The sequence below is a fragment of the Emys orbicularis genome, chromosome 10, assembly GCF_028017835.1.
Source record: "Emys orbicularis isolate rEmyOrb1 chromosome 10, rEmyOrb1.hap1, whole genome shotgun sequence".
NCBI lineage: Eukaryota > Metazoa > Chordata > Testudines > Emydidae > Emys > Emys orbicularis.
The window spans coordinates 23854654-23874309 of NC_088692.1; the positions used below are offsets into that span (position 1 = coordinate 23854654).

A 19656-nucleotide genomic window follows, 5' to 3' on the forward strand; every position below is an offset into this window, starting at 1 on the left:
ATTGGCTGAGGCGATGGAAGTCCTGAGCCTGACATTGCAACTGGGAACCAACAGATAATTGAGTAACTTTTAAACTGAACATTAAAACTATTTAGCAAATGAAATAGTTACTGTAAAAAGAATGTGCAATTTTATTAAATTTTAAAAAGTTTACAAACAAAATACACAAATAAATTGCATCTGAGTTTATACAAACTATACGTTATCTTTACATGACTCAGACTCATTAAAGAAACATACCAGTGCAGCTAAGAAACGTTTTATACAATCCAGTGTAAAAGCTCTGTAACATTCAGTTATCTCACTAACCGTTTAGTAAGATCTTTCCATAACTTGATGTGAGAAGGGGTTGCAAAATATGGCCCTAAAATAGTATCCATTGTCCCGTGCCACAACTTTGTTAAGAAAAGACAACTTATAGGGCTGCCACCAATGTGCACTCCAGAACATCTGCGGATATTGGTGGGAATTTAACATGCAGGAGTTGGCCCAAGACTATAAAACCATTCATGAAGATTAAATGGGGAAGGGCAGCAGGGACAGGTTGTTTTTTTTTTTTCTTCCAGAGAGTTTTTCCCCTGTCCTGCCAGGTGTTAAAATAAAGAAAATGGCTCCTTTTCCAACTACAAACATGATCACCTGGATTCCGTCTCCCCCCGCCCCCAGCCCTGTCTCCCTCCATTTAGCTGGTCTTCTCCCACCCTCCATCCCCTTTTTTTAAGCTGGTTCAATCCTCCCTTACCCCTTTTCTTTATTTGGTCCTCTCTTTGTCCCCTCTGAAGAGATTCTGGAAACAGAAAAATGTCAGCAGAAAGGCATAAGTTGTTGGAAAGAACTTGAAAGCTCATCTCAAGGTGGGTTGCCTTTAGACAAAGGAATGAGAACATATGAGTGTGTTTCAGAAGTCAGCAGAGACCAGAGTTCTGTGGCTGCTCCTGAGCAGATGACCGTCTCACTAACCTTTCAAGTTCAACAGGAAGATGCATTGCCTCAAGTGATTTGCACATGGCTGGTATCAGCCAACCAATGTGTGACAGTGTGGGAAAGCTATTCCAATGAGAAACATTAGCCCAGATGGGTAATTATGTGCAGCCACCGTGACCTGTCCTAGAATTTGGAGTCTGCAAAGGACTGGTCATCAGATTAAATAAGAGTAGCCTACACCTGGCTGCCTTTGACCTCCAGGGGCTGTTCCAGCAGCCAGGAATAGCTGGAATGCAGCTGTACTTTGGTCCCTACACCCAAGGGAGATGATGGAGTCTCTATGCCATTCTGGGTTTCCTCTTACCAAGGGGAAATGTTCAAGTAGCTGATTGAGCTAGTTTTCAGCAGCTGGTTGAGCTAGCTTTGAGCTACTTTGCAACACCAGAATGAGGTGCAAGAATCTAGCCTTACAATTTTTGGAGTATGTAAAGTCATCTCCAGCTTCTCCCATTTAATCTCATTTTTCCCATTTCCAGTCCTTTGCATGGGAAATCATTATGCTTGTTCTGACACTTGTCTCTAGAAAACCATAAAATCCCTCCAATATCATAGGGGCAAACTGAAATAAACGGGAAATCAACGTCTCGCCACTCAATTCAGTAGGATCCGAATTTGGATCATTATATACAGAGGGTAGCAGCTAAATGTGCTGATATACTGAAATTGGCTTGTCTAGCATGCCTTGTTCTTTGAAACTCTGTAAATGTGGTCTATGAAACAATGTGAAGTTGTGATTTCATGTTGAAGTTGTGATTGTTGAACAGTCTGTGTCAACTATCATGTTGGGAAGGGTAAGTGAGAGATCGCAGAACCCTGAATCCAGTTCCTGAACATGAATAGGAGAGAGAATACATATTCATTTTCAAAATCAAAACTTTCAATTTCAAATCTTTTGCTTCACAAAAGCATTGTGTGTAATTTGACATGTATTTTGTGTTAATGGCCCTCAGGTTCTTCTATAACTTCCCCACAGTCAGCTCAAACAAACTTTCCATTCATTCAGATACGTCAGTTTTCAGATCTCATTTAAGACCAGTTAAAAATCTGATTGCATATTTCCACAGTCATTTTTCAGGATTTCTGTGCAGCAGATTGAACCCTTTTAAATGTATGTGGATTTCTGTGAAGCTCTTTTGTTAAAAACCATTCACATTTTCTATCTTTAATTTCACCTTTCCCTGTAATTTTTTCCTTTGTCAGCTTATTTAAAGGGCTCTACATCAACAATAAGTGAACAACAGATTTGGGTGAAACACCATAAGAAAGCAACATTATCACTGCAGATGTGATTAGTGTAACATTTGACAAAAACGCTGATAAGTACCACCTGTAAATTCATAGGATTGGGTAAATATGCCGGGATTTTCATGCCCCTATGTCAGTATGCTCCCAGCTTTAGGCTGAGCAATCTTGCTAATGTTCTAAACCCTAGTGCATACAATGGAGATTTGCATGTGAAAAACTCCACAAGACTTTGATAGTTCAAACTCACCAAGCCATTTGCAGTTTCAGATACAGTGGGCATCACAAAAAGAATCACCTTATCCACAGCTATATGCCACCGTTCCCATAGACTTAATTTCTTCACGCTGTGTGGGAAGTGTGGTTATTATACAGTTTTATATAATGGAAGCACCCCCTGTTTATTTTTAATGGTGACCTCTGTAGCGTGATCTTCTTTATACCTGTGAAGCTTCATCCTACAAAACTCTTAATGGCTTGTTCAAGGGGAGCAGAATCGATCCATTTGAATAGCATTTGAATGGACCTGCTTAACTACAGTACGAGCATTTGGACTTCTGCTGGTTTCAACTGTCCTCAGAAGCTCCAATGTAATTTTCCATTCTGTAGCTCTCAGGAAAGCTAGTGTAGTTGCTAGGTTTTTTCCTCATTCATAAAGCAGCAAACAAGATGGGAACATTCAGTAATAATTTCACCTCTTCTTAACATTACCTGTGAAAATGATGAAAGCACAATATTAGTTCTGTGCCCTTCAGCTTCATCACCAAGGTTCATCTCCATGAAATCAAAAGTATCTTGCTCACACTGGTGTTAGTGACACTGACATCAGTAGGGTTGTAATTCTGATTTAATTCAGTGTATGCGAGATCAGAATCAGGCTCTAAAATGGCTTGCAAATTTATTGCCAGGGAACTGGGCAAACAAACTGTGGAATCAGAGTCTGCAAACTGCTTACACTTCAGAGTCTTGATTTACAGTCTCTGAAAAAACTAAAAGACACAGTGTCTAATAATAGCATGCAGTGGAGAGCAAAGAGGGTCATTCAATGACCAGAATGCATAAAGATTTTGTGCTCTGAGCAGGTCTGGGAACTCAGGAGGATGCGTGGAAGATGCTGAATATACCATGCTTGGCTAAAAGCATATATGCTTCCTGCAGCATAATGTCGAGTAAAGCGTTAACTGTATGGAATAGTAGTAGCACAGTATCAGAGATGCCGGCTGGATACTTTCATAGAAACCACCTAGGATTAAGATTTACAGCCTGAATCCACATTGCCTCCCAGCCACAAACTAGATTGAGAAGGGAAAAAGGGACTGACTAGATATGATCAAGTCGTCTCTTGTCAAATCACTCCCCCCTCACTTTCCAAACCACTGTGCCTTCCCACTCCAGATCCTCTGCTTTTTATCCAAGCACAAAAGGAAACAGTAGAAAATACTGTGAACGTTTTTTCTAAACATGTTTGTAGAACTGGAAAATGTAGGCTGTCAATCGGTGGCGAAGCTCCCACTTTGTAAGGCAACATTTTGAAAGAATACAAACTACACAGTGGGCCTAATCCTGAAATTCTCACCTCAAACCAAATGGGAGGAATCAGTGACGACATTGCCTAAGAAGCAACTTTGCCTGTGTAAGGATTTTGGGAATACCCGTTCTGTTTCTGGAGCAATCCTGGGAGCATGTGGGTTGGTGAAAACCTCTGGGTGGATCAGAGCAGCGGGACAGTGCATGTGTTGCATGGTGTTCAGAAGATCTTCCAGAATCTCTAACTAGACACCAACATGGAGGAGGGGTTTGGCAACCATGTGAGTGCTGATTTCAAATGCAGACAAGTTTTTTCCAAGGCATAACAGGAAATAGCTCAAATCTTTACATGTTGACAGACTCTTCTCTCAAACTTTGTATGTTCCATAGTGACTACCAGCCACTTACTGGCTTTCCTATCATATGTTCTTTGTTTTTTTCCCCCACAGCAGGGCTTCCCTTCGGTTCACTGGGGAGAACAAGGATCTTGGCAATAAAGCGGATCCCTTTCTCCATATCTCTAGGACTCCATGAAAACCAACAGTACTCCCTTAAAACATTGCCTTTCTCCACCCTCATCAAAAAGGACTCTTGCCTCTCAGGGCACTAATTGTTGCAACCCTGCTCCACCAATGTCCCTATCCCAACCCTATGAGCCTCTTAATAACCAACTCCTCAGACAAAGTGTCCAGATTACAGGGTTAAAAGAATAAAATAGTTCAGCTACCTTCATAGGATCAGCTGATTCTACAGCAAACTGATTCTAGAATCTAGCTGTTGAAGGTGCTCAAGAACTCCATAGGGAATAGTAGGGTTCCACATCCTAAGAGACAGTGAATTGAAAAGGAAAACAAAAGATTAGCAGAATTTTTAACTTGCAAACTTCCATCACTATTTCTCTGCAACAGCTGCCTTTCGTTTTCAAATATATTTAAAGTTGTTACATTTCGTCCCGCCCTCCTTTTACTCTAAGGACCACAGACCTATATTCTTTTCAGTGGAAGAAAGAGAGGAAGGGAAAACCATTCAATCAGAGAGTCCTCTGTGGCTCAGGTCATAGAATGAGTTACGTTCACCTCTTTGGGAGCAGTGTTGAGTTCCCACCAAAAACCCTGACCCTGAGTGTTTGTCAGAACTGACAGCTCCACTCCCCCAGAGCATTGGCCACCAATCAAAAGGGTTGTCCATCTGCCTGCCTTTCAGAACTGGCAGCCTCACATGCCACAAAAAATTGATGTAATGTGAAGTATTAACATATGCAAAGTCAGCTAGAACACAATGCAATGGGCAAGCTGCAGCCGGCTTACTCTCTAATTCCGCCCCTTAGTTAACAGCCCCCCCTATTGTTACGGGAGAGGTGGGGGGCCGCAGTTAGTGAGAAGGAGCATACAGCGTGCCATAAAAGCACAGAAGAAGGTGAAAGGAAAGGGCTAGAGTACATCTGAAAATGGTAACTTTTCAATTGTTTGTTTGGAGTGTCCTGTTTATAGAATTGACTGGACAACTACATCCCTGCTATAGAATTCTACTGAATGGTTTAGCGGAAAGTGCTTTCTATATTTGTAAAGGATTTTAGCACAATTTCTATAGAATCCCACTGATTTCATCCCAAGTAAGAATTTTATAAATCCCCATTACATTCAATAGCACTGGTCCAGAGAAGTTAATTGCTCCCTGTTCTGGTGAGCCGGTGGAGATCCTGAGCGGAGATAGGACATAGGGAGGAGGACACTAGAAACCCATCATAAAAAGGGCAGTGACAAGGCTACCGGGTCTTATAATTAACAGTCTTGAGAGTTGTCCTATATTGTAGCTCTTACATTAGAAAGCATGTATTTTTAGTGTGAACAAACCTTAGCTTGAATGCTGTTATCAGAAATGGACCTGAGCCGCAAAGTTTGGTTTCAGATATGCATTTCCCCAGATAGGAGTGTTTGGATCCAGGTTAATATCCCTTCTCTAGCTATTATAAGGGCAGATTTGTTTAAGATTCCAGTTCCAGTAAGTCCATTTGTTAGTGCTGTAGCAAAGGCCAGTTTAAAGATAGTTATGTGGCTACAATCCCTGATGTAAGAGCTGCCCTTCAGGATAGCTGCCCAGGTAAGTTAATGCCATTGTCCAACACCCTTGGCAGTGCCTTTTAAAATGCAGGCTTCGACTAGGCATTTCAGCATCAGACATTGCACTTTTAAAAAAAGTTTCATTGCTTTGTTTTGTTGGCAGCTCCTAGATTAGGGGCGGGCAAACTTTTTGGCCTGAGGGCTGCATCAGGTTTTGGAAATTGTATGGAGGGCTGGTTAGGGGAGGGGGTCGTGGCCTGCCCTCCCCCCGCTATCCCCCCTTCCCCGGGATTCCTGCCCCATCCAACCCCCCCCCCCCCCCGTGTTCCCTGATCTCCCCCCCCCCCCCCGGGACCCCTGCCCCATCCACCCCCCCGCTCCCTGTCCCCTGACTGCCCCCCGCCACGCCATCCAACCCCTCCTCTCATTCCTGACGGCCCTCCCGGGACCTCTGCCCCATCCAACCACCCCTTCCTCCCTGTCCCCTGACTGCCCACGGAACCCCTGCCCCTGACTGCCCTCCACCGGCCCATCTAACCCCTCCTCTCATTCCTGACTGCCCCCCCAGGACTCCTGCCCCCATTCAACCCCCCTGTTCCCCGCCCTCTGACCGCCCAGACTCCTATCCACACCCCTGCCCCCTGACCACCACCCCAAACTCCCCTGCCCTCTATCCACCACCACCCCCCCCCCGCTCCCCACCCCCTTACCACGCTGCCTGGAGCACCGGTGGCTGGCGGCGCTACAGCCGCGCTGCCTGGCTGGAGCCAGCCATGCCATCACCCCTGCGCAGCACAGAGCACCGGGTCAGGCCAGGTCCTGCAGCTGCGCTGCCCCAGACGCTCGCAGCCCCGCCGCCCAGAGCATTGCGCCAGTGGCAGGGCGAGCTGAGGCTGCAGGGGAGGGGGGACAGCAGGGGAGGGGCTGGGAGCTAGCCTCCCGGGCCAGGAGCTCAGGGGCTGGGCAGGAGGGTCCCGCGGGCCATATGTGGCCTGTGGGCTGTAATTTGCCCACCTCTGTCCTAGATGAAGCCTGTGTCAGACTGGCATTAGCACAGTTTTCTTGGGGCCTGTGAACTAAATGCTATTTGCAATGTTTTTTAAGCCTGGTATTTAAGCTCTGGAAGCGAGTATAGAAATGTAAATCCAGTCAGTGCCACATGAAGGAAAATGAAGCTAAATGCCATTGTCTGACTTAACAGCAGAGTTCAAATAAAACATTTTAATAGTGATGATTTCATATGAAGTGTAACAGGCTGTCGAGGGGAAGTCTGTGAGGACAGTAAACCTTTACTTTCCAACACCAGTGGCATGCAATTCCCAAATGGAAGAGTAAAGGTTTACAGTCCTCACACACTTCCCCTTGACAGCCTGTTACACTTCATATGAAATCATCAGATTATAGAGCTTATGCTCCCTGTTGGCTTTTTGAGGTACGTTCTCAAGTACAGACACTTGGGGCCAGGCTGTGACTGTGGAACATCTGCCTCCCCTTGTGTCTCTTTGGTTGGGAAGAACCCTAGAATGCAAAGTGGCCCTGTTAGGCAGGAGGTAGGGTCACAGCTCCCCCATCCCAGCCCACAGAGCAGGTCAGGTACATTGTGGGGAGCAAGCTGCATGGTGGGAAGCTCTATGCAGGCTATGTAAATGGCACAGACTAGCCCTTGTTGTCACAGAAGGGGTTAGAACCAACAGAGTGCAGTGACAGACATTTCTGTCAAGTCAGTTGCTACTTTTGGACTAGTGATATTTTTGGTTCCTGTTGCAAATCTGGCGAATCCATTGATCAGCATCAGAACAAATCCCAACCCAGTTTATAGATCTAAGCTATAACGACATAGTCCAGAGACTTACGCCACACTCTTGATGTGGGGGCATTTTCTGAGGCTATCAGTCAGCTTCTGGGCTCCGGCATCAGTTATCTTGTTACACTGAACACTGAAGGCAAAAACACATTTGCTGGCTGTTAGTCCAGGACACACTAACCATCACAGTAATCAAAAATCATCCTTGAGATAAAAGGAGATATGGGGATTAATTTAAAAAAACAAAAACAATTAGTCCTCAAAGGAAAACCCAGGTTGCCATCTGGTCCTTGATTAAGACAGTCAATCTCCTGAGCCATCATCCCTTCAATCCACACAAGTTCTCCATCCTCCTAATGTTCCACCATCTCCTACCACTTTTCTCCCATCCCAAACTCAATCTTCTACTCTGCTAAATGTTCTCCCATCCAAAGTTGGCTTGTGGGGCCTGGAATGTCCCACCCCCAACCCCAACCCACCAGCTTCCTTTCCTCCTGATTTTAGGAATCTAGTACTGGCAGGACTAATTGTGACATACTACACGATTAATTATAAAGCATCTGAAGTGCTATGAAGTGCTAGAAGTCACCGCAAATCCCTTCAGACTGTTTGTGGTTTAGTGGCTCCTGGACATACAGTTATATCTGGAACGGTCCCTTAAATCTTTCTAATTGTTGGTAACTACATCTGGACCCAGCACACACACATTTCTCCTGTCCAAGGAAACTGGGGAAGGTATATAGCTTTCCTGCTCTTTTTTTTTAAATGAAACAAATGAGTCAGATAAGCCTGTAGTGCCCTTAAGAATCTCCCTGGCCTTCTCAAAATCCTGTGGCTATCACTGTTTGTAGTGGGTAAGAATTGTTTATGTTTTGAAAGGGGGAGCAGAATTGTCTTTCAGGCTTAACCATAAATATTAATGCTTTATTAGGCTCCATCTTGTAACCAACCCCCAAGCTTATGTCCTATTCATTGCCCCCTGGGTTTCCTCTTCCTATCCCAACCTGCCACCACAAAGCTTTCCCAGTTATTCCCCCTCAATTCTCTCCTTCCCCTCTTCTCTCCGTTCCCATGAACACAGGGGTGCAAATACCCAGTTTCCAAGCATTTGAAACTCCTCAGCTGATGGTAACAGCAATAAAATATTAATCTGCAAGATCAGAATTTATAGTATCTAAGCAAGCTTTTTTCCCCTTTAGCCTCTCTGAAGATTTGATACTTACTGTAGCACCCTTAAAGATGCCATTGCAGGAAGTATTTTTGCAATATTTTCCGCTCCAGCATCACAAATGTAGTTATTGTACAAACTGCAGAAAACACAGACAGCAGGATCACCATTAAATAAAGCAAAATGTTCACTAGTAAGTTAAAGAAAAGAATTCCAGACATGGCTGGTACATATTAGGGTATGATTAATTCTTATTAATTTGCAACCATTCTGTAGATTATGGTTTCAAGATATTTTAAATATGAAATTACAGTCCTGTTGAGAGCCAGGTATTCCCCTTGTTCAGTTTACAAACATAAATCAAAAATAGGATTAGACATTTAAACAGGTAATGAGAACATCTTTGGTTATATTAGATATGATTTAAAAACCTGCAGAGGCTAAAACAGAATGCTTCAGGGCACAAGGGTTAGGAAGAAGCTTCCCTTAGGCAAATTATTCCATAATTGAACTGTAGGGTTTATTGTGCCTTCCTCTGAAGCACAGGTGGGCAAACTATGGCCTGTGGGCCACATCCCGCGTGCTCTGTGCTGACCCGGTGCTCTGTGCTGCGCGGTGGCGACGGCATGGCTGGCTCCAGCGGGGCAGCGCGGCTGTAGCACCACCAGGCACCAGTGCTCCAGGCAGCGCGGTAAGGGGGCAGGGAGCAGGGGGAGTTGGATAGAGGGGAGGGGAGTTTGGGGGGGTGGGCAGGGGGCGGGGGTGTGGATAGGGGTTGGGGCGGTCAGAGGGCGGGGAACAGGGGGGGTTGAATGGGGGCAGGGGTCCCGGGGAGGCAGTCAGGAAGGAGGGGGGGGGGCTGGATGGGCCAGCAGGGGGCAGTCAGGGGCAGGGTTTCCCGGGGCAGTCAGGGGACAGGGAGCGGGGTGTGTGTGGATGGGGCAGGGGTCCCGGGGGGGGCCATCAGGGAACGGGGGGGTTGGACGGGGCAGAAGTCCCGGGGTGTGTGTGTGTGTGTGTGTGTGTGTGTGTGTGTGGCTAGGAGGATGGGGGCCGAGCCACGACCCCCTCCCCTAACCAGCCCTCCATACAATTTCTGAAACCCGATGCGGCCCTCAGGCCAAAAAATTTGCCCACCCCTGCTTTGAAGCATTTAATTCTGGCCCACGTCAGGCAGGATACTGGGCTAGATGAACCACATACCCTGAGTCAAGTCCCAGCCTGTTGGGTGTAGTTTAGTGATCTAGACCTTGATTCTGCTGAGTAGACCCCTGCAAAGCTTGTCACAGGATTGGAGCCCTGGATAGCAGTTCCATGTGTGGAACTATTGATCAGTGGGGAGCTCTGTGTACAGTTTAAAAGCAATGTAGCTCTTGGTACATATTGCTAAGTTATGGACTTGTATTTCCATATCAGATTAAATTTTACATTTATCTTCTCCCAAATAAATAAGATCCGGTGCTGCTGGTGTATAGGAACTATCAAGACAGAGGCCTCAATCCTGGAGCCCTTGCTCAAAGGAGCAGTCCCACCATTTTCAGTGGGACTAACCATATGAATAAGGCCTGAAGCACCAAGCCCATAGTGAACTCATTCCAAGTATAGTCATTATCTTCTGAACTAAGGCACAGGGACACTTTATACAAAGCAATAGAATAGAATACAAACACTCACCTAAGTGTCTTTAATGAGGATAAGGAAGGAAGAGCAGTAGCTAGTTGCTCTGCACCCAAATCTGTTATCTTGTTCTGTGATAAGCTATTACAAATAAGATGTTCTTGTTAATAGAGCTTAATTAAACCAGGTTATCACAATGTTGGGTAATTTTTTTCCATGTTGCTCTAAAAATTTGACACTGAGATGTAACATGAGAATGTAACCCTATAACCACCAATACTCTGACATTTTCCCATCCCAGAATCATTTAAGATGGTGTTGTCCTTCCAGATTATCTCAGAGAAGACTGGGTCAATGTGGAGCAGTTCTGAGGGCCGTAACCAATATTTTTTTTTGGAAAGCAGATAAACCAGATAGAGGATTTAACCCTAAATGAGTTAGTGAGAAGGAGCATACAGCGTGCCATAAAAGCACAGAAGAAGGTGAAAGGAAAAGGCTAGAGTACATCTGAAAATGGTAACTTTTCAATTGTTTGTTTGGAGTGTCCTGTTTATAGAATTGACTGGACAACTACATCCCTGCTATAGAATTCTACTGAATGGTTTAGCGGAAAGTGCTTTCTATATTTGTACAGGATTTTAGCACAATTTCTATAGAATCCCACTGATTTCATCCCAAGTAAGAATTTTATAAATCCCCATTACATTCAATAGCACTGGTCCAGAGAAGTTAATTGCTCCCTGTTCTGGTGAGCCGGTGGAGATCCTGAGCGGAGATAGGACATAGGGAGGAGGACACTAGAAACCCATCATAAAAAGGGCAGTGACAAGGCTAGCGGGTCTTATAATTAACAGTCTTGAGAGTTGTCCTATATTGTAGGACATTTAACCCTATTTGAAAAACTTAGGGTACGTCTATACTTACTTCCTGGTCCGGATGTAAGCGATCGATCTTCTGGGATCGATTTATCGCGTCTTGTCTAGATGCGATAAATCGATCCCGGAAGTGCTTGCCGTCGACGCCGGTACTCCAGCTCAGCGAGACGGGGAGCCTGCCTGCAGCGTCTGGACCCGTGGTAAGTTCGAACTAAGGTACTTCGACGTAGCTGAATTTGCGTACCTTAGTTCGAAGTGGGGGGTTAGTGTGGACCAGGCCAAAAGCCTGAAATCTCCTCTTGGTGATTTTCAGTGTCTAATGTATCTAAATGAACAAACTATATATTTTGCTAATTAGGCCAGACCCTGCCATCCATCCACACTCAAAGTCACCACTGCCTCCAATGGGTATTTCACACCTGGAGCAATGGCAGGAACAGACATTAAGAAATTTCTCTTAATATTTACTGTGCATTTTATATATTTCTCTGTAGTTCTTGTAAAATAATTGATGTACTATGAATAAGGCAAACTTGGGAAAAATTAACTGCTTGCCTTGAAGCGGAATTAGGAAGCCTCAAAGCACAATCCCAACTCTGAGTGCCATAGGATTAACCTATTTCTCTTTCCTGGCTCCCAGAAGTTGGCACTGTTAACCTTGCAACTTACTTCAGCGTTTCCAGTGATGTCAGCTCCGACAATACTTCACAGAGACTTTTTGTTCCTTCATCTCCTATTTCATTTTCACTCAGAGCATCCAAGCTGCAGGACCACAAAGCAAGCCGTTACTAGGTTTCCTTTTAACTATTTTCTGTCCATTGACCATCTAAGATATCTGCTCATAAATTTGAGAGGCTACTGCACTTACCAGGCAATCAGGTAAGTGCAGGGCTTAAATTCAGCCGGAGCTGTCTGGAATGGAGGCCTGGTAAATATTTTCAAACCCTCTGGAGTTTTTATAGCATGTTGGGGGGTGAGGGGGGCATGCTACGGGAAATACTCTATAAGAATTTAAGCCCTGGGTAAGAGCAATCTTGCATATTCGAGCTCTTCTAATAAGCAGCTCTCGTTGCTTTCCAAACTCAGAGCCTAAGAAGATTTTAAAGAAGAATAGAACTATATGACCCACTTCCTTTGATATGCAAATGGTAGCACTTAATGCCCCACTTACACTACAAAATGAACATTGTTAAAACAGTTATGAAATAGTTGTGTCCCAACTGCATTTCCTCCCTACATGTACAGAAAAAGAACGATGCTATAACAATCATCTTCACTGCTTCCTCTCCTGGATTAGGGAGGAGAAAAACGGAACATCTTCTCACTGCACTTCCCTCTGGTGGAAGGGATTTTAGATAGGGGACCATATGGCCTGTTTTGGCTGGGACAGTCCCTTTTTTAAGTCCTGTCCCGGCCGTCCCGACTTTTTTTGGCAAATGGGACAAATGCAAAGTTCTGCCAAAAAAGTGGGGTACGACTCCTAGCGGAATTTGGAGGAACTTGGGGGGGGGGGGGGTGAGCGACAATGCTAGGCCAGCCCCACACAGAAGGGAGGGCTCAAGAGCAGCTCTGGCCTGGCCAGCCCCACATAGGTGGGTAGCAGGGGGTATTGGGTTGGCCCCATGCACCAGGGCGGAGAAGGGGGCCTTGGGCTGGCCCCACACGGGTGGGTGGCAGGGTAGCCTCAAGCTGGCCCCGCGTGCCAGGGGATGGGGGGGACCTTGGGCTGGCCCTATGTGGGTGGGAAGCTCAGGGAGGGCTCAGACTGACCCCATGAGTGGAGGGGAGCCGCGGGCTGGCCCCGTGCAGGTAGACAGCTGGGGGGCTCAGACCACCCCATATGCAGGGAGGAGAGGGGGGCCTTGGGCTGGCCCTGTGGGGTGTCCCATTTTCCCTTTGGGAAAATATGGCCACCCTAATTTTAGGAGTCTGGATTTGAGGCCATACCCCCCCCTCCTAATCTTATAGACCACACTGGGAGCCATGGAGCAGGAACCCATTTGAATTGTGCTTGCCTTTCCTGAAACATCAGAGAATGGTCACTGATAAAGCAGGATCTGGGTCATAATGGGATAATGAGCTGAGCCAGTAAGGCAGGATCCTGTGGGCTATTATGTTGCCATCCATCATCTCATGGAATGCCCCATAAAAAGCAGTGGACAGTTCAGGGTGGTAATCTATGGTAGAATATTGCCCTTTGTCTCTATGTTATTTTGTTTCCTGTTCAAAGGAACTTAAATATCTGGAGATAGTTGACTTGACCTCAATGTGAGAGGGAACTATTGAAGGTTCAGTTATAAACAGCTATTTTTTTGTTCATGATAAAGGAATGGGTAAAAACACAGGGCAAAAATGTGTTGTCATAGTATAATTAAGAAATAGCTAACAGTATATACCCATACATAGATCATCTCTTCCAGAAAAGGAAAAGAAAAGCATTACCAGTGGCTTCAGCACAAAGCATGTAATTGCTCCCTTAATGCTAAAGCAGTCATGATCCTCTCCCAAGCAGAACTTAAAACTAAAAGAAATTATGGAGATCACAGCCATCAATCTGAAAGCAGCTTAAGAGGCTCTTGGTACCAACAATGAGGAGGTTTTGTCAGGGCTCCTCTACAAGGCAGAGATTCAACAGCAAAGTTAGCTGTGGCCACAAAACAAAACAAAAAACACCCTACCAACCTGAAGCCCCAGTCCTGCTTCTGCTGCCGAATGGCTAGAACTACAGTATTTCCAAGAGTCATTACAGTGATCAGCCACGCTCTTCGCTACAATGGTGCAACCCCACTGATTTAATTGGAACGGCATGTGATTAATAATCATTCCCACAAGCAGTGTTTACAGGCTCAGGCTCAGAGTGATTTTCCTCAAACCCACAGAGAAAGTCAGCGTCAGAGCTGGGATTAGAATGAGAGCTGGGCAGAACATGCAGTTCTTTTGCAATCTAAACACTTCATGAAATCGGGTTGTGTCATAAACAGATAGTTAAGGGTTAATGCCTCTTTTACCTGTAAAGGGTTAAGAAGTTCGCCTAGCTTAGCTGACACCTGACCAGAGGAACAAATGGGGGGACAAAATGTTTCAAAAGGAAGGAGGGAAGTTCCCTTTGTCTGGGTCAGTTTTCAGTTTTGACTGGAGTGGGAAAGCTCCAAAAATCAGCCTCTTATCAAGTAGTGAGTATTAGTGAAGGGAATAAATAGGTTTATGTTTATTTTCTTTGTAACTTGTCTTGGGCATTAGGGAATAATCAAATTGGGTAATTTTTGTGTAACTAAGGGCAGGTCTTCACTACGGGGGGGTGTCGATTTAAGATACGCAAATTCAGCTACGCGAATAGCATAGCTGAATTCGACGTATCGCAGCCGACTTACCCCACTGTAAGGACGGTGGCAAAATCGACCTCCGCGGCTTCCCGTCGACGGCGCTTACTCCCACCTCTGCTGGTGGAGTAAGAGCGTCGATTCGGGGATCGATTGTCGCGTCCCGACGAGACGCGATAATTCGATCCCCGAGAGGTCAATTTCTACCCGCCGATTCAGGCGGGTAGTGTAGACCTAGCCTAAGTTTTTGCCCAGGGGAACATCCTCTGTGTTTTGAATCTGTTGTCTGGAGATCAGCTTGTATGCTATCGCCCAGAGGGTTTTCTTTTACCTTTCTTTTCTTTAATTAAAAGTCTTATTTTTAAGAACCTGATTGATTTTTCCTTGTTTTTAGATCCAAGGGGATTGGATCTGGACTCACCAGGGATTGGTGGGGGGGGAAAAAAGAGGGGGGGGGGAAATGAGTAATTCTTCCTTGTTTTAAGATCCAAGGGGTTTGGATTGGTGTTCACCAGGGAATTGGTGGAGGAGTCTCTCAAGGCTACCCAGGGAGGGAAAGGTTTTGGGGGGAAGACAGAGTTTCCCAAATGACTCAAACTATTTGGGTGGTGGCAGCCAGACCAGATCTAAGCTGATAATTGAGCTTAGAGGTTCACATGCAGGTCCCCATATCTGTACTCTAAAGTCCAGAATTTGGGTGAAACCTATGACAGGTTGATTTTTCCAGAATTTTGTTTTAGAAGAAAACCAGAAAAATTTCGAAGAATGTCAAAATATCCCATTTTAATATTTTTGGAATGAAACCTTTCAATTTTTCATTTTAAAATGACTGTTTCAAATAGTTTTATTTTTAATTGAATTATATAACAACATAATATACTGCACAAAAGTCTAAATTTAGACATCTGGATTTTGTCAAAATGAAATGTTTCAATTGACTCAAAATAATTTTTTTTCTGCATTTTCTTTCAGAGAACTTTGAAATCCTTAGTTTTCATTATGATTTGTAACAAAGCCAAATTTTGAAATCTCAAAATCCTTCGCTGAATGGAATTTCATCCTCTGTACTGCTTTAGTTAGAATGAAAGGGTTCCTGATTCTGTTTGGAACTCAGTATATGGTCACTTAGGCAGTGTAGTCTGTTATTATTTTTACATTTTAAGATAATATTTTGCTGTTTTTCAGATACGCTAAAATGGTGGCAATACAGGATGTTTTTATGTTTCTTTAATAATAATTTATTTGGATCTGGTAATCATTCAATACACACAAATTCTTATTAATTTACAATTTATATAGCATTTTCAACCAAGGATCTCATTCAGTGTATGCATGGTAATTAATTACACCTCACAACCACCCAGCAAGATAGGTAGATTATATCCACTTTGCAGAGAGGAACACTGAGGGTCAGATAGGTTATGGGATCTGTCCAAAGACACAGTGGATCTGTTTGGCAGTGCCAGTAGGAGAACTGAGAAGCCTTGATGTCCAGGCTGCTACTCTATCCAAACAAACCATACCTCAGTTTGTAAGGTTACCTATTTTAGAGCGGAAAAAAACCCACAATGTTTTGCCTGGAGGCTGTTTACAGTTAAGTTCCACCCACCACTATCCATGGACAGTTGGAGAAAAAAATATCACTCACTCTAAGTGCTGAAGAGATGGAAATGCTGCAAGAATTTCAACAAGCTTTAAGAATCCCTGAAGGCCGCAGGCTGGACCCAGCCTGCAAGGAAAAAAACTATGGTCATTTCACAGTACACAAACAGCACAACACGTGGTTTTGGTTTTGTTACCAGCATTCATTTTTCCATACCACAGATAAGATTATGCCATTCATATTTAAGCAAAACTCTTTACTGCCTCATTAACTCTGCTTAAGAGTTAATGCACAATATGGCCCTACAACATTAGATCAAATATAGCAGAGGTTCACACAGGCGAAGTGTTGGACACATTTTCCTCTCCCTCGTTTTTCTTTGCAACTCACTTTTCATTCATATCTGATCTCACCTTACTGTGTATTTCTTGCTATTTCAGATTTCATTTTCAGTATTTTAAATCTGATCAAGGTTATTTTTGTCTCCCCTCTTCTTAAAAGAAAATTCTACCACTGGCTGCACGCAACTTCCATTTCAATCAATGGGTCACATTCCGGTTCATATTACACCAGTGTAAACTGAGTAAATCCATTGACTTTAAATGTTCTTACTCCAGATTTACACCAGCTTAACAACAGAATTGACCCTTGGTTTTTAATCAGTCCTTGTTCACACCAAACTCATTGATTTCAGTGGGAATTCAGCCTGAGTAAAGAGATTTGGATTTGGACCCAGAATACAGACAAGTTTGGGGAAAGCAAAGGAGAGGAAATGGGGAGAGAAAATACTGAGAATTCAGAGGTGGGGCCAAGCAAACGGAAAACTGCTAGACTTAACTTTAAATTGTATGTAGGCAGCAGGGAGTGGAGAAGGGGGGGTCACATGTTCTCCATTACACTGGTACAACTCCCACTGAAGTAGCTTTTCTGAACTGGAGGCTATATTAACTAGTACAGTAGTGTCACACTGGTGCAACTGAGAGGAGAAATCGGCCCCCAACAACATTAAAAACATTTAAGCGCCAACTGCATTTGGCAGCTGCATGGAGCGAATGCCACAAGAGTGATTCCCACTGGATGTTTAAGTGTACATAAGTTAATCATTCCTTCCAATTCAACATTATTTCTTCCTATTCCTTTCTCAGAAAGAGGGAAGCAAATAGTTTTTAGTCAGCAGATATACACTGACACGCACCCAGTATTTGCTGTCACCATGACCTACATGACATAATCAGCTATAACAGAGGGCTTAGCACAGACACACATTCATGTCAAGAGACTTAGATGGGAAAGTAGAGCAGTTTTGTGCAGGAATCTTTTCCCAAGTGGTTGGATCATGGCCAAAACATGGTACAACACTAACGTAGACACTGAGTAATGATGCACCTCAGCTGGCTTAACATGAATGGAAAGTGACCTCATTTGTTTGTCAGTCATTGGATTACATCATCAAAATTTAGCATGAATGAGAAATGGAAAATGACATTGCTAATAATGAGGGAAATAGCTTCAGTGTATTTTACAGCTGAAGGAACAAGATCCTCAACTGGTGTATAACAGCATAGCTCTGTTAAAGTCAATGGAGATATGTTGATTTACAGCAGTTGAGGATATGGCACTAGAGTTTCTGTTTTTTGCCCATAAATTAATAATCCTAGTTTAGATCAGCAAAATACAGATAAAATGGGGTTTACTTCATATTTTTACCATAAACTTACTGTAACAAACTGTAGATAACAAATGATTATTTTAACAGTCTTAAAAACTTCAGAAGTATTTCAGCAAATGGAGAGGGGTGTTACTTACGCAAATTCTAGTTTTCTGAGGTTTTTGATAGCAGGAATTTCATTAATATTGCAGCCAAATGCCTCTTCCATGCTAAATAAACCATAATAGAATAATTGTAGCTATTAGAAACAGTTTTTAATAGCTGTAAAAAACCCCATTGTTTCACAAAGAATACTAATTTGTGCACAGCCAGGTTATTTGCTCTAAAGGTTTATTAGAAATAACATTTTCAAAACAAAGTATTGTTTGATCTTAACAGGGGAAGAAAGTATAATATACCAGAAAAAGTATTTTTAAAACTACAGTATAGACAGTCTACATGCATAAAGGCTTAGATAGGCCTATCTTACCCCAGACTGCATTGCTGCTAGGGTCTGGGGCAGGGCCGGCTCCAGGGTTTTAAAAAAAAAGCCGCGATCACAATCGCGATCTGCAGCGGCAATTCGGCGGGAGGTCCTTCGCTCCAAGGCGGAGTGAGGGACCGTCCGCCAAATAGCTGGACGTGCCGCCCCTCTCCGGAGCGGCCGCCCCAAGCACCTGCTTGACAAGCTGGTGCCTGGAGCCGGCCCTGGACTGGGGGCCCAGTGTGCTCTGCAGCAGTCTCTGCCTCACTCTCTCCTGTCCTGTCTTTTTTGTCCACCCAAAGTTCTTAGTTCCAGTTTTTCTCACTTGGATCACTCTGGGGTTACAAAATAGGACACCAATCCCCCCCACTCCTCCAGGGCCAAGCCAGATGGTTGAGCTCAGCACAGCCAGAGGTAAAACTTCAAAGTGAATCACATCTGCCAGTGCCAGTAAGTTGGGGGCTATCTGGAGCTAATGTCCTCTTTCCTGCCTACGTGCAATAATCTCTGCTTGAATTAATCCCTGTAATCATATAACAAACAACAAACAGATGGAACATACAACATTCACAGAATACAAGATCAGAACAGTGACTTCCAGTAACTGCTTTGATTGTGCATGCTTGAAATTGTAATTAGCCCTCTGGCTGGATCGTCGGTAGGAGATCCAGCCTTTATTGCCGGAGATAAAAGACTGGCTCTCTTAGCTCACAGCCAATAGCCGACTCTAGCCACTACAGGGCAGAGCCGCATTGACAATGTGGGATATATAATTGAAAGGGATTAGAAAATAAGGGATTTAAAAATTATAGGTAAAAGGCCTGAACTAAAAAAAAAACCAAGCTGCCAATTGTCTTCTTTGTGGGCATTTCACTACAGAGATTGAGTGGGACCCTCACACTCCCCAAAATTATCACTACGTATTACAGCAGAAAAACATGGGTGGGACAACAGAGCATTTTCTGCATTTACTTGCTCTGTGGACAAACGGAGAACTTCACTCTCCTGGACTGTTACTAAACCAGGGCCTTTCAAAGCACTGAAGTGTAAATAGGTCATTAATTCTGACAGGATCTTACCAGTGGATCATTTTCTCTTGTATCCGTACAAGGTCAGAAAGGTCACGGATGTCCTTCATAGTTTCTGCCTTAAAGGGATCAATATCAAATTTCTCAACTGAAATCTTCAGCAGCTCATATTCCTTTGTTTGCTCTAAGGACTCCCACAGCCTGACTGTATCACTAAGGGAGGCCCTGTAAAGTGTCAAAACACAAGTTTATTGAGTCCCTGCCCTTGCATGAAAAGGTCTGTCCCACTATAATGC

General features: G+C 44.0%; 1 protein-coding gene across 1 annotated transcript in view; it reads right to left on the reverse strand.

The window, feature by feature from the left end:
- Positions 1-4500: 4500 nt before the first annotated feature.
- CIITA (class II major histocompatibility complex transactivator) overlaps positions 4501-19656 on the reverse strand; it is a 68290-nt gene continuing 53134 nt past the window's right edge. The window contains exons 14-21 of the mRNA XM_065412448.1: positions 19412-19585; positions 18007-18078; positions 16246-16326; positions 11947-12039; positions 10460-10543; positions 8841-8924; positions 7667-7750; positions 4501-4576 (exon numbers count right to left, since the gene is read on the reverse strand). Coding sequence (XP_065268520.1) covers positions 4501-4576; positions 7667-7750; positions 8841-8924; positions 10460-10543; positions 11947-12039; positions 16246-16326; positions 18007-18078; positions 19412-19585 — 748 coding nt within the window. The remainder of the gene's footprint in view (positions 4577-7666; positions 7751-8840; positions 8925-10459; positions 10544-11946; positions 12040-16245; positions 16327-18006; positions 18079-19411; positions 19586-19656) is intronic.